Here is a 15,803-nt window from a genome sequence, read left to right on the forward strand (position 1 = left end):
GCCAATATATTTAAGAAAACATATACTAGACTTTTTCTTTATTTATTAGGATTTAGGTTGACTTAGGGAACCCCTGCTATATTAACAATATCCACAGCTCAAAACATATTAGCGTGGTGGTCAGCGGGAAAAATGCGTCTTACACTGCTGGTCAGTGAGAAGAATGTCAATCTTACAGATAGCCAAAAAGATTACTGATGTCACTTAAACTGACCTGAGAGGCGCAGATTGTTCATTGCTCAAGGAACCCCCCTAGCAACCTCTGAAGGATCCCTGGTTGGGAAACTCTGCTTTGGGGTATACATTATGAGTGGATGCACCAGCAGGTGGAGAAGGATGTGGATGCTGTGCGCTGTGTACACAATTTACCCTTGACATTAAGATGATGGATGGCATGGTGGATTAAAAACCTGATTGAGGTTTACTACACTGTATGGTTTTGTAGCCGGTGCCACCATTATTTTTAATGTTATGTAATGGGGCTGATTTATAAAATCTCTCCAAGACTGGAGATAGGTTATTATGAGTTAACCTGGGTGATCCAGTAAACCTGGAGCGGATCTGGATCAGGAGTTTAAACATTTGCCAACTAACAGCAAATGATTTTGTAAGAAATCCATAGCAGGTTTGCTGAATCCCCCAGGTTCCCCCATGGTAGTCTTTCTTCTCCAGAGCTTTAATAAATTAGGCCCCAAGATGTAGGGATCATCATGCCCATTGATAAAAATCCGTTATCTGTACATGATTTCTATTCCAACTATAAAGCAACAACCAAGGGTGCAGGGATTTATGACAGCCTTATAATATTAGGTAAGTGAATTTTACAAATAAGGGGGTTTCAGAAGTAAAGAGCATTGTATATTTATTACGGGTCCCTAATGTGGAGTGACTTTCCCTCTATTAGTTTAACCCCCCCTCCCTCCCCCCAATCCCCCATTCCCCCATTATTTCCCATGTGTCTCTCATAAGCTATAGATCTGTATAAATAATTGTACTATACCACCACCAAACATTTTTATATTGTACTAAACTTTTCAACCCCATTTCACATTATTTTATATTTTGTAATAATATGGAATGTCAAGTAGCAAGGAAAAATGCCCCAGTGGGTAATCATTTGAGTTGTGTGTGATGATCAGGGATGGGACCAAACTTTACCCTGTGCCTAAATATTCTATGATTATATCTGACCCTCTTACAAACTTATAATCAATGGCATTATTTTACAACCACTTAGTCACATATTGGGCTGTCACGAAACAAACATCAAATGCTGTACTATATTTTCAATGTAATATAACTTTTTGCCTCCATTACTTTATTCCTTTTTCTTTTTATACTATACACAGCTGCAATTGTAATGTACTACACAAGGCTGCAATGATCTGATATTCCACTAGGTGGCGCCGCAAACTCATCCTTTTCTCGGCTTCTTGCTATTGATTTTTTTTGTTGGCGATTGGTTTAGAATAGGGAAGTGGGCGGGACGTGAGCGGTGCGTGGAGTTCCACAACTTCCGGTTTTCTGGGTCTGTGATGTCTGTACAGTGTGTGTTCCGTACGGCTTTATAGAACAGGTAAGTGGAGGTTCCGGTGGTGTCGGTCGGTGCTATAATTGATGACGGTGTACCGGGCATTGTAAAAAGTATAACAAGGCTTTGTGAGTGGATTATACCACTTCCAGGGATTTATGACTTACAGGACACCACCTGCAGCAATTTCTGTCTTGTAATAATAATAATAATAATAATAATAATAAAGCTGCATTTATGACACTCCATAAGCTGTGTGCAATGTCCTTTCCTGTGTTTGTTCCTGCTGATCTAACAAGTAAAAGACTCACCAGCAGCTTCCTGTCCTTGGTGACAACGCAGCATGAGCAGTGTTGTCACCCCTTGATGTGTGCTCCTCCGCTAGTTCCATCATTTATTAACAATTTTTCCAGACTGAGATGGTGAGGTTCAATATTTCACAAGTCATGCTGGCCTGGAGCACATCTGTAACTGCAGATCTCGTCACTGGCTTCCATTTCACCTTAGAATTAATTTCAAGCTCCTGTGCTTTGCCTTCAAATCCCTACACAGTTATTGTCCCACTTACATTTCTGACCTGATAGAAAAATACTCCCCCTGCCGCTCTCTTTGCTCCTCTGATGACATACTAATGACTTCCTTACTCATAACCTCATCACACGCACGGATACAAGACTTCTCTAATGCTGTCCGGGCTCTCTGGAATGGCCTTCCTCGTCCTATTCGGCTTGCTCCTACTTTCTGCTCATTTAAAAGAGCACTCAAATCACATTTTTTTCAAACTTGCCTACCCAGCTTCTTCTGTCCTTTGAAACCGTCACTACTTCCCATCACTACATATCTTCCCTTCTATTGTGTGCTAATTCTCCCACCTCTTAGATTGTAAGCTCTTCTGGACAGGATCCTCTCCTCCTGTATCACTGTCTATATTTGTCATTTGCAACCCCTATTTAATGTACAGCGCTGCATAATTGAATTTGTTGGCGCTATATAAATTCTGTTTATTATTAATAATAATAATAATAATAATATTATTAATTATATACAATTGTACCATGCATGCTGCCATTACTGAAAATGCCAGGCGCCTGGCTAAAATACAGCAAATTGTGTGTTCATTAGCAATGCAAGCAAAAGGGTACAAAAATAGGAACTAATACAAATAGGAACATTTTTTAAACGCAGTGCGGTTATTGTATACATTTTTACACATAACTTTTGTAACTGAATCCTTTTTTTATTAATAATATTATTTTTATTATTAATAAACAGGATTTATATAGCACCAACATATTACGCAGCGCTGTACAATAAATAGGGGTGACGAATACAGACAGTGACACAAGAGGAGAGGACCCTGCCCCCAAGAGCTTACAATCTAAGAGGTGGGGGGAGAATCACACAATAGGAAGGGGGATATGTAGTGGTGGGAAGTAGTGAGGGTTTTTAGAGACAGAAGAAGACGGGTAGGCAAGTTTGAAAAAATGGAATTTGAGTGCCCTTTTAAATGAGCAGAAAGTAGGAGCAAGCCGAATAGGACGAGGAAGATCATTCCAGAGAGTCGGGGCAGCTCTAGAAAAGTTTTGGAACCGAGCGTGTGATGTGGTTATGAGTGAGGAAGTCATTAGTAGGTCATTGGGGGAGTATTGTTTTACCAGGTCAGAAATGTAAGTGGGACAATAACTGTGGAGGGATTTGAAGGCAAAGCACAGGAGCTTGATTCATACTCCCCAATACTGCCACAAGAAATTCATTGAATTAAATTCTGCTTTACCCACCTGTCCCTCGCAGGGAGCTGTCATCCTCTTTTTTTTTTTTTACATTCCTCCTTGAGATCTTCAGGCATCCTAATTGGCCAGGATGGGATAACATAACTCTCGAGTTCATTCATTCCCGGCATGTACAGAGGAAGCCAGTATTGCATGGTACCCAGGCAATCAAAGCTGATGCTATGCACGCGCAACTCAGCTTTTTTGACAGAAACCTGAAGCGATCAGGCAGGTAGGAGAGAGACTATTGCAAAAGAGACATCACAGCGAGTAAGTGGTCTTTCTGCAATATGAGCTGCCTGGTCATGGATTCCTAAAAGTGGAACTTTAGTTCAGCTTTAATAGCTTCCAAGAACAGTGACCATTTCTGTGATGCCAATACCACTGTGATAAAGCATAGGTATGAAGTACATGTATATGAATGTGTGTCTATAAAATTGTATCTCTTTATTTATGGTGGTCTTGTGAATACATCATATAGCCTAGCTAGCATACCATTGATACCTTGTATACACTTTGATGTATTTCCATAACAATTTATTTTTTTTCCATCCTTTTGTGCTCATACAGAATGAAGCTGCAGAGGGTACAGCTAAAGTGTAAGAATCTTCATGAGTTTCTTCAAGAACTGAGCCCAGGGGTGCTCGACAGACTGTACAACCACCCTGCAACATGCTTGGCTGTATTTAGGTAAAAGTCATGTGTCTGATTAAAAATAGGAAAATCATTATATCATCCAATATCAGGCTCCCAAAGGGACATGAAAGGTAATCTAGTTCATAAAATGTTTCTATAAGGCCCCTGATTGGTCTCCTTACATTATTTGTTTATTCCATGTGATTATAAACTCCCCACCTTATGAACCACCCTCTAATTCAGTGTTTACCCATTTAACATGGGGGAACCCTTGAAATAACTTTTAGCTCTCAGGGAACCTCTGATATAATTACTGTTGTCACAGCTCACAGTACATTAGCATGGTGGGCAGTGGTGACGGGCATTGAGAAAAAAGGCACAACTACATATAGCCAAAAAGATTATTGGTGACCTGAGAGCCACAAATTGCTTATTGCTCAAGGAACCCCTAGCAAACTCTGGATGAACCCTAGGGTTCCACAGAACACTGGTTGACAAACAGTGCTCTAAGTGCTGGCGTGCTAAGATCATTTGAGGTGACCCTGTAAAGACAGCATGATCTGGGCCAGTCCCACAGTAGTTTACCCATACTGTACCTAAATTTGTGGTAAGTAGCCATTTTTGCTCAGAAACCAAAAATACCTTTTTAGTTTGGTTTGTCATTTAGATTTTACTTGTCTTTTCAATGTTATCCCAGGAGGACAAAACACCCAGACCTTGATTAGTGTACATTAGAACAGAAAAGCACCATTTCCTTAGCCTCCCTAGGGGTCTCATTTCATCAAAATTTCCATGCAAAAAGCAGTACAATTTTTTGCATGGAAATTTATTTTTCACTGTAGGCTATAATTCTTAGGCATAACTCACTGATATTTATTAAATTTAACAAATTTATTAATAAACTTTAAAATAACAAAACACAAGATAATCTGTTATATATATAATTATATTATATAATTTTTTTTATTACGTGAATATTTCTTTGTATTGGACTCAATACAGTTATTTTGTATTGAATCCAACACAAAATTATTTAAATTTACTGCCGATCCTCCCGCATGCACCAACGTCACCGGGAAGCCCCTGAGATCGTGGCTGCATTTGCCGGCTTGAAATCGAGGCCTAGGACCTGCGGGAACCAGTAGGATGCTGGTGGACAGCGAGTAAGTGGTTTTTTTTTTAGGTAAATCTACCCCAAGTCACACTCGGGATTACCACTAGGGGGGTTAAAGTTAAGCTGTGCCCAGACTATGTTTTCTAAACTTTTCTGAACAGATAACAAATGTTAAAATGAGCTCACATTCACCTCTGTAGCTATAGGCAATGTGGGGAAATGTATCTTTAACATTTACAACAGAGGTACCAAAACACCCTATGACTTCTTAATGTAGAGGGAGTATAATTTTTAAAGCAAATGTTTAAAATTTCAAATGTTAGAATCCAAATAAAACCCAAATTTAGAACCTTTATTGTGGTATTTGTGGATATTTTAAAAGTAATTACTTCATAAGACAAGCATCCTAAGAGGTCATTAGGAACTTGTTTGAATCTTTTTTTACTGCGCTTTGAAATCAATTGAAGTCACTGAATACCCCTAACATAGCATTTCCTAATATTTCCTGCTTAATACCCCATTAAAGTTACAGTGTGCACCATCTAATCGATAGCCGTTGCCATTTTTTTTGTATACCAACCTGCATATGAGACCTGTGAATATTCTTTTACTGACAGTTACAGATACCTACATGAACCTTTGAGTGACCTGTCTTGAAAAAAAAGGCCAGTTATCACAAGTTCTGTATACTTGTAAACGATAAACTGTAAACTATATGCTCTACATTTTTTGTGTATGCCCCTCTGATATGTAGCATTATCCCTGTTTTTGTCTCTTTCATTTATAAGGGAACTGCCAAGTCTTGCAAAGAACTATGTAATGCGAATGCTCTTCCTTGAACAGCCATTGCCCCAAGCAGCTGTTGCATTATGGGTGAAAAAAGAAAATCACAAGTAAGAGATATATGTATACATCCACAATACTTGACGTTGTGATTGCATGAGTGACATTTATGTTTAACCACACAAGCCATTTTCCCATACACGCTCTTTTATCGTTTCTGTATGATTTTTTTATTTTATGTGCAGTGTAATGTTTTTTTCCAGTACAAATAAGAATTCTCCTTTACATCTTTCATCTATTACATTGTAGTGTTGTTTCCCTATTAATTGAGGTCATCTCATGTGATTGAACTCTACAGAATTACATTTTTAATTCTACTTTTACACCAGAAGGAATATATAATTATTTTTATTATTAATAAACAGTATTTGTATAGTGCCAACATACATTAAATAGAGATTGCAAAGGACAGATACAGACAGTGACACAGGAAGAGGAGAGAACCCTTCCTAGAGGAGCTTACAATCTAAGAGGTGGGGAAGTATCACACAATAGGAGAGGTGATATGGAATGGTTGAAAGTAGTGAGGGTTTAAGGAGACAGAAGAAGAAGAGTAGGCAAGTTTAAAAAGATGGGTTTTGAGTGCTCTAGGAGCAAGCCAAATTTTAGGTGTTAACGTAAGAAATACTTTTAGTTACCTTATTCCCCATGCCTGCAGGCCTCCTACTATCCTGCAACTGAAGCCTCCGCCACTCCAGTTGCAGGCACTGATTTACAATGCAGGACCAGTAGCCTTGCAAGAGGTGCAGACTGGCTGCTGGAGGAGCAAGGTAGGTAAAGTGCTAGAAGCTAAGGGAACATTTATTCTTGGAGTTTATGAGTTTAAACTCATCTAAAATACATGAATATACATTTGTTGAATGTTATAGAGCATGCATGGTGGGAACCCAAGCTAATATCTGTAATTTCAGCTTAGCGACTACATTAGAATGAAAACTCATGCAGATAGTAGTAAAAAAATTTGTTTATAAGGATTTACATGTTTTATAAAATGAACAAGGCTTGCTTATACACTAAATCTGCTCTGTTTATTTTTTTTACTTTGCCAGAGAACATGAAGAGAACACACAAATCTTGTCTGGCCTGCGGCTGTGGCACACGCAACAGCTTCCCGGTGGACTTCAGGGGTTTATCTTAAATCCAATTTTCAGAGAAAACCTAAGAATTGCATTATTGGGCGGGTAAGGAAATCAGTTTACTGCTCATTCATTCAAAATGGTGTTTTTTATATTATAATCGTCTGTTACAGACTTATTTAACAGTTAATATGTTGCAGTACATACACATTTATCATGTTTTTTTTCTCCTACAAACAAATACCTGTATCTTTACCAGAAACAATGGCTGCCTCTGCCGCACTGAAATCCCATGCAGTTTTGCCATACCTGTGATTTTCTGTCTTAGAACTGTCTACAGTATTATTAACCTCTTTGGATATTTACCTTTTAATCTTTCTATTTTGTCTTTTGTAGGGGCAAAGCTTGGGCAGATGATGGCAGCCAACTCGGTCCTGATAAACATGGAAAAGATGTCTCCTCTCTAGATAAATATGCTGAAAGCAGATGGGAGGTAAAGTGATAGGTTTACTTCATTTACTGGTCTTTCTTACAAGGGCGATTGAAATATACAGAGAATATTAATGATCTTTACATGCTTTTTATTGTCTAGTTTTACTAGTTTGCGTAATGTGGATTTCAGGTCTACGTCTTTATTTATGCTTCCCATCTAATTACATTTTGTTACACTTTGTGCTAATAGCCAAAAAAAGTAACCAAGTATGTTGAAATATTGATGTGCATATCCTCTACCTATGGACTGTTTCTGACAATTATAATGATTTACTTGTGCCTTCTTATGACAAAGCCTTTATTTTCTTAGTATATTTGTGCTCCTGCATATACTGTCTTGTATACAAATGTTATGCAAATTCACAATTATTATTGTGGTTTTAAGTGACAACTTATGATTGATGAGTAGTAAATATTGTCACTTTAAATTGACAAGAGAATTTTTCAATTGCATACTTGGTAAATTCAACAAATTCTAAGTGTTTCCAAATTTAGTATATCATAGTTTGATTCAGAAGAATGGATAAATGAATATTCATTTTGAATATTCTGTGCTTTTGGCATATATCCATTTGGGAGCTTAGTCCATTTAGAACTAAGTATTCAGGTATATCTGCAACACACTGACAATTATTTTTGTTTTACAGGTAATCCTGCAGTTTATGGTTGGATCACCAAATGCAACAGTGAGTCAGGATTTGGCACAACTTCTCATTCAAGCTGGTCTCATGAAAAGGTAAGCCATCATGAAAAATACATCTATTTCTGGAAAAATAACCTTTGATTTTTTATTTTCCTGATATTAGTTAGGGTATTCACCTGGTATTTCATTTTGCTTTATTTGCTTCTCCCTACCACCATCCTCTTTTTCCCTGCTAATTTGCATGACAAAAGGGGTAAACCAATTAGGGGGATGTGAAGTTTTTTACAGTCTTCTATAGACAAATTGCTTATCTAGACTAAAAACTTCAATAAAAGATGCTCTGGCATCTTTTAAAGCGTACCTAAACTCAGAATTTTTACTTAGTCCTTTTATGTTAGGTAAAAAATCTGTTTGTTTTGTTTTTTTAAGTGCAACACCCTTTAAAAAAACAAAAAAAACAAAACAAAAGGTACAGCACTGCTGCCTTAATAGGGGCTCCCATAATACCTACGTCACGCATCCCAGGAGAGTCTTGGCTGCTCCTTCTGCGTATGCCTGAGCATCTCGGGCATGCTCAGAAGAGCCCTTTCGCCAAAAGGGAAAGAAATAGCCGATCTCACGCAAGCGCAGTGTTTTTTTTCCCATCTACATCCCCCAATTTCGCGCCTGCGTCGGGTGGCGTAGGAAGAGGAACCCAGAGGACCAGAGAAAAGATGGCGGTGCCTAGCGCGCCGGCCTTAAGACAGATACTAGGATGAGGTGGGACCCAATGGAAGAAACCTCCAGATGGATGGACTGCTCTGCGGGATTGAAGGTAAGTGTATATTTTTTTGTTTTGGGTCGTTTTTGGGTTTACTTCCTCTTTAGTGTAAGTGCAAAACTGGATTTATAAAAAAAAAAAAAAAAAAAAAACATCCATACATAATCTAGCCATGTCATATAGATCTTCTTTTAAAGCTGAACAGTTGGCTAATACAGTTAGAATGGATGTCTGTAATTTTGTTCAACCACTTCAGAGGTGAAATACAATCAACTAATTGGATTTTGAATTAGAATTGCTCTGAACAATTAGTAGAAAAAAGGATCCAGGAAGCAGCAGAGTGATTTTTCTGTTTGTGTAGCATGGAAGATGCATGTTAAGTTCTTGTGTTGCTGAATAAGGTTACAGAAATCCTTAGGCAAGGGAATAATTCTTGGGAGAACCACTTTTAGTTTCAGTGACTGGTAGTTTATTGTTGTCCCACTTTTACAGGGAATGCAGTTTCATTGGAGATTGTTTCCCAAGAAGCCAGGGAGGAGGAAGCCTGATGACCTGCCAGTGACCAGGAAATGCTAGAGAACAAACTTGTTATTTAAATATTTGCATTCTAAGATTTTTTGCATCTTTTATTTTTTTTGGCTATGCCTTGTGGCCACCCATGTAGATGTGTATGTTACATTTTAGATCTACTTTATTAGGAAATAATACCAGTCTATTTTAAATATTTATTTATAATGCTTTTAAAAAACATTTTTCCCTGTATTTATTCTGTAGTGAATCTGGAGACACTCCAAGCATTTCTTCAGCTGGATTTCAGTTCCTATTGCTTGATACAGCTTCACAGCTGTGGTATTTTATGCTACAGTACTTGAAGTCTGCCGAAGTAAGTACTACATTCAGTGTTCAACCCAGAATTTTTAAAGGGCCGGGTGGGAAAAAATTGTAGGTGGGTGGCAGCCCCTGTATTGCGACCCAACTCTTCAGTAACCACCCAAAAACATCCAGGTGGTCACTGAAAAGTGCCGGCTAAAAGGGGCTGGGGAGAAGACAGTACATTGCTATGACATGTAACAAACTGTACCCAATTTTGATTATATGCCATCTTGAAAAGTATTGCATTACTCTAATGCTGTTGAAGAGTATAGTATTACTGGGACCACTTTAAATAAAATGTTTTATATTTAACAAATAACCAAATATTGTTTAAAGATGTGTGAAAACGTTTTGTAGTGGAAATGTTTAAAGTGGACCTGAACAAAAAAGTAAAAATATTAAAGGTAACCTCCAGAAACTGTAATTCTGGAGATTTTCACAATCCTGAAAATATTACCTATCTCCCTGAAAGCCTGGGACCTTCGTGGTGGCTATCGGGGAGGAAAGCAGCAGGAGATCAGTGAACATTGAAGCTGTGAAACCACAGCTGATAACATACCGTATTTTTTGCCGTATAAGACGCACTTTTTCTTCCCCAAAACTTTGGGGGGAAAAGTTAGTGCGTCCTATACGACAAATGTGTTAAAAAAAATATTTAAAATATTATACTCACCCGATACCCGATCCTGCGTGTGTCTGGCTGCAGCGTGTCTCTCTTCTCTCCTCTGCCAGCATCGTGTTTTCTCCTGTCTGTAAAGCAAAGCGAAAGAAGCCGGCACAGCGCCACCTGCTGTTCCCTGTCCTAACTGCCGTACAATAGAAAAAAAGCACAGAGTGATCAGAAGGGGAATTTGAATGACAGAGTGAACAGAAGGGGAGTTTGAATGACACAGAGTGATCAGAAAGGGAATTTGAATGACACAGAGTGATCAGAAAGGGAATTTGAAAGGTACAGAGTGATCAGAAAGGGAATTTGAATGGCACATGAGTGATCAGAAGGGGAATACCGGTATGAATGGCACATGAGTGATCAGAAGGGAAATAATCTTTCAGAATCTTTTTTTCTAGATTTTCCTCCTTTAAAATTGGGTGCGTCTTATATTCCGGAGCGTCTTATACGGCGAAAAATACGGTACCTCACGGTTACATACTACAGTTGTGTTACACATATTAGGCATTGCTATTGAGTGAAAGCAAACGTGTAATCACATTTTTCAATGTAAACTAATAAAATATAGAGGTTTTCCAAGCATCTCCATGAAAAACTTTGACCCATTTCATCTTTTATAATTTACAGAGACTTTGGATTTTTTGTTGTGTTTGTGTTCATTAAAATTAATTCAATTGTAAATATAGATTTAGAAAAAATGTGCTAGAATTGTGTGACATAAAAAATTGTATCCGCTACCATTTTATTCTACAGGGACTGCTTTCAGAAAATATGTAATCTTTTGGGGTTAGACAGCAATACTAGTTTTTTTGGTCTGTCTACATTTGGAGTTTTAAATGTGTTTTCATGAAAAAAGAATAGGGCAATGTCTGTGAAAAACCAAAAAAGTTAAAGCATATTTGTTATGCTATGTAAATGTTGTCCTTTGCTATGTAAACATTGTCCTTTTATTACAACTTTTTATTAAGCGTTGTGTTTTTTTCTGTGTGTAATGCCCTTGTTTTGTTCTCCACAGTCACGTGGGATGAATCTTGTAGAGATTCTTTCTTTTATGTTCCAGTTGAGCTTTTCAACACTTGGAAAGGTATAACATGGAAAACCTACGGTGAAGCATGGTGCACTAGCCATAAATATAACACAATGTATGCTAACGTTAATTTATTCTGAATAACCTGTATTTTTTTTATTACCTTAACTTTACTTCCCAAAGGATTACTCTGTGGAAGGGATGAGTGACTCCTTACTGACTTTCCTGCAGCATCTGCGGGAATTTGGACTAGTGTTTCAGAGGAAGGTGAGCAGGTTTTACATTTTCACTTTCAATCTTACCAAGTTTCCCAAATATTTCTAAAAATGCATCTGTAGGCTCATCATCCTTCTGAATCCATTAGTTAATCCATTTTAGCCCTCTAAAGAGATGACTATGTTTTTAAACCTAAGGTAAAACAGTTTGCTGGCCTTGCTTAAAAATGTTTTGTCATTTACAGAGAAAGTCCAGACGTTACTACCCAACACGGCTGGCTATTAATCTGGCATCTGGAATATCTGGCGCTACTCTGGATAGCCACAAGCAAGGTTTCATTGTGGTAGAGACTAACTACAGGATCTATGCATATACAGGTTTGTAAGTGTGCAGTAAAACGTTTGCATACGTTCTTAAGAATAGTTATAACTTTTAAGCACCTACACAGCAAGAAAAGATCAAAATCCCCTCTTAGACATCAGTCAGTACAATAGGTGCACCTGTTAGGAGACTCTCTCTTGGTCCAGTTTCAGCCAACATTTTCAGTCCCGGTGACAGCAGTCACTAATTTTGGATGCAAATATCCCCAACAAGGGGCAGATTACTATAAAAACTTAATTTGTACTCTAAGCTTTTCTACTTTATTTAAAACTAAAAAAAATGTTTCCTTTAGATTAACCTAAAAGGTACGTATGAATTAAATGGCTCATGACTGCTGAACTGTGACAAAGGTAAACGTTAAAGCCTCATCTCGCTGGTATGACACGTTAAAACAGAACTTTATATGCTTAGCATTCAGGTTTAAAGAGACCCTGTTGTCAGACTATTAATTTCAACAAAAAATCTTATAAGATTATATGTGCATTTAACATATCTTATTGCAAGGTATTTAACTGTTTGGTTGCTCAGTCAGTATGAGTTTCTCATTCTTTTTTCATGTCTCATTTGTTTATTGTCCTCAGACTCAGAACTGCAGATTGCCCTCATTGCTCTCTTTTCGGAAATGTTATATCGATTTCCTAATCTGATAGTAGCACAGGTCACGAGGGAAAGTGTACAACAAGCTATTGGAAATGGGATCACTGCTGAGCAGGTAAGAGATAAACTATACTTTTTATGATGGGCATAGGCACAATTTTATAATATATAATTTTCCCTTTTGTGAAAGAGTAGCAAAACATTTTTTGTACTACAGCCTTTAAATATAAATAAAAACACGTGAAAGCAAAGCAGTATGATTACATTTCATTCAGTGCAAAATGACAGTGTCTTTTTTCAAAAGGGGAACTTAGGTTGGACACTAGGGGAATCAGTGACAGCACTGTCAGTTGGATATGTCCATGAAACTAAATTGTCAGCTCCCATTTTAAGTCTTCCTTCTGTTGTCTCCTAAATGCACCTAAATTCTATTTTATAGATTTTTTACCTGTGATTAAGTAAAACCATTCACATACTATCAATCAGCACAGCATTAAATAGCAGTGCAGCTGTTTGCAGTTGCCAAGCCACAGTAGCAAAATTAGTCTGTTTATAGATAGCAAATATTTTGTTCATTGAAAATTTCCCTTTTTTGTTTAAGATTTCTAATATTTGTATTTCAATCTATAGATAATTCATTTTCTAAGGACCAGAGCACACCCTGTGATGTTGCAGCAGGTAAAATATTTTCATTTGCTGTAGTGTTGCATATTTGAATTAGTTTCTTTGCATCGTCTGATATCAGCTACATGATTTTAGAGATTAAATATTCTATTCTAATATGCTAAGTGGAGAAAAAAAAGTTTAGATTTATAGACTACCCTAAGAGAACCCTTCCTGTTTTAAATATTCATTGATTAGTCTGAGGAATGCATGTATTTGTGTGTAATTTTATTATATCAATACTGCAATGAATAAATGATATTGAAAAAGCAAAAATATTGTCTTAGACCTTGTGTGTTTAAACTTGGGATGCACCTTTTGTTAAAACTGATATTTTGCAATATTTCTTGTGTTTACAGAACCTAGTTCTTCCACCAACTATAACTGACCAAATTCGCCTCTGGGAGCTTGAGAGAGATCGTCTTCGATTTTCTGAAGGTCTGGGATTCATAATTGTACCCAGTTTTTCTTGTCAGTGCTCAGTACATGTGTTGTTTGTCCACAAATATTATGATCTATGTGCTAATATAGTGGTGGGTAAAGGACATAATATGAAAAATGGCCTGCTTGCCAGTGTTGGCTCAGAGGCATACGTTTCTCACAGGCAATAGCATCTCTGCGTAATAAGCCTTTAGATGACTTTCATTGTGTTTTTTTTGCTAGCAGTATGAAGTAAAGTTTAGTGAGATATATCTTCCAGACTAACCCAAACAGATCATTTTTTCTCCCTTTTTCATCCAATAGGTGTTCTGTATAATCAGTTCCTCTCACAGGTGGACTTTGAGCTGCTGAGAAATTATGCTCAAGATCTTGGTGTACTTGTGTTTGAAAACCCTGTGCGACGTGTTATGGTGGTCACACCAGCTGGACACTCAGATGTTAAACGATTTTGGAAGAGACAGAAACACAGCTCATAAAACAACAATTAAAACTATTTGAAAAAACAGGAATGTTTTTTGATGATAAAGTTGCACCAAGTTTCGTTACTATCATGGCACCATGGATTGGGTATTATACTGCATCCAGAACTTATTTACTGTGTGCGATTCAACTGAATGAGCATTTTAAAGATGGATTATTGAATCATATTACCAGTTTCTGCACAGGACATTTAGTGCCACAAAAAGAGATGTGTTTAGTAAGATTACTGATATTTTTATTCCGATTACTAATTCTTCATTTGCTGTGGAAAAAAAAACACCTAAACAGAACTTTACATTGTTAGTATGTATGGGACCTGACAAACTGAATTCCCGTGCACGCAAATAGTGGCTTTCTAATAGAAAAGCTTTCTGGAGCATTTAAAGTGAATCTCAGGGCTTTTATCCCTAATTGCTGCTTCATTATTAAAATGGTCAAAACCCAATGTGTGTTTTTTTTATATTATTTAGGAGTGGCTGCTGGCCTTTTAAGTACTTGGGAGACTTATTGTTTCCTTTGTTACTGTATGTTAATAAGTAATTGAAAAGCCTTAAGGTCACCAGTGATGCTTCAATTTGACCCCTGCTTTTGATGATCAGGTCGTTGACTTTCCTTAATAGTAATATTAATCTTCATGTCCTGCACTTAGCTGCATGTATTTAAATATCTACATGCACGCAATGACATACTAACTTTTTGGAGAAGCAGAACAGATGAAAGTACTGCTAGTGTATTACTACTTTTTTAAATAGAAGGTGGTTACCACATCAGCATGTGCTTTAGGCATATATATCTCTCCACTTCTTTTATGGAAGATAACTGCCTACATCTGACATCTGACCTGTATTGGGTCTGTTAAGCCTGGAGGGGCCCAATTAAAGTCACCAATTTGACTGATCTCTGCTTGCAGTGGTTTTTTCTCACATGGGTTAACTATTTGTTTTTTCCAGTGAATGATGATATATCAATCATACCCTAGGCCAATCGATCGGTTAACCCTTGCACTATGGAGGAGAACAACCTTCAAAGTAATTTTTTTTTCTTTTCATTAGACTTACAGTACATCTGTCCTTTTTTCCTCCCTCCTCCTCCATTGAATCATATTTAACATAATCCTGACATTTCCTGGTATTCTGTACCTTGTTTGAAGGTAAAGCTCAACTCCACAAAAAGAAACCCCCTACCAGTTCTCTTACGGGGCTTAACCACACAGACACCTCTGGATGAAGGATGAAGTTGTTCTGTATGTCCAATTTTCTTAAATCCCCCTGCAATATCTCACAAATACCTGTTAATCATGCCAGAGCTTATTATTATTAATAATAATAATAATAATAATAAAAAACAGGATGTTTATAGCGCCAACATATTACGCAGCGCTGTACATTAAATAGGGGTTACAAATGAGAGACAGATATAGACAACAACACAGGAAAAGAAGAGGACCCTGTCCTGAAGAACTTACAATCTAGGAATGTCCACCTTGTGCCGTTTCCTGGACCTGTGAGAGTGGGACAACTCTACTGTTAGGTTAGTAGCAGTGCTACAGTGTTGTGGCTGCTGGCAGTTATAATAAGTGGGATAAGGCATG

The 15,803-nt window shown here is 37.4% G+C and overlaps 1 protein-coding gene across 2 annotated transcripts; it reads left to right on the forward strand.

Moving 5' to 3' along the window:
• The first annotated feature begins 1,485 nt into the window (after window positions 1-1,485).
• On the forward strand, window positions 1,486-14,657 carry GTF2H4 (general transcription factor IIH subunit 4). Of its 2 annotated transcripts, XM_072406655.1 has the most exons (14): window positions 1,486-1,576; window positions 3,871-3,990; window positions 5,839-5,943; window positions 6,943-7,074; window positions 7,366-7,462; window positions 8,109-8,197; window positions 9,639-9,747; window positions 11,423-11,491; window positions 11,618-11,701; window positions 11,895-12,027; window positions 12,613-12,743; window positions 13,259-13,306; window positions 13,651-13,729; window positions 14,036-14,657. In XM_072406655.1, the coding sequence occupies exons 2-14, from the start codon at window positions 3,872-3,874 to the stop codon at window positions 14,206-14,208; spliced, it is 1,368 nt and encodes a 455-aa protein (XP_072262756.1). In that variant the 5' UTR covers window positions 1,486-1,576; window position 3,871; the 3' UTR covers window positions 14,209-14,657. The 2 variants fall into 2 exon arrangements, with proteins under 2 accessions (XP_072262756.1, XP_072262764.1); XM_072406663.1 differs by lacking the exon at window positions 1,486-1,576 and having other exon boundaries at window positions 3,929-4,067.
• Window positions 14,658-15,803: the final 1,146 nt, after the last annotated feature.

This window comes from Pyxicephalus adspersus, chromosome 1 (genome assembly GCF_032062135.1).
Source record: "Pyxicephalus adspersus chromosome 1, UCB_Pads_2.0, whole genome shotgun sequence".
NCBI classification, from domain to species: Eukaryota; Metazoa; Chordata; class Amphibia; order Anura; family Pyxicephalidae; genus Pyxicephalus; species Pyxicephalus adspersus.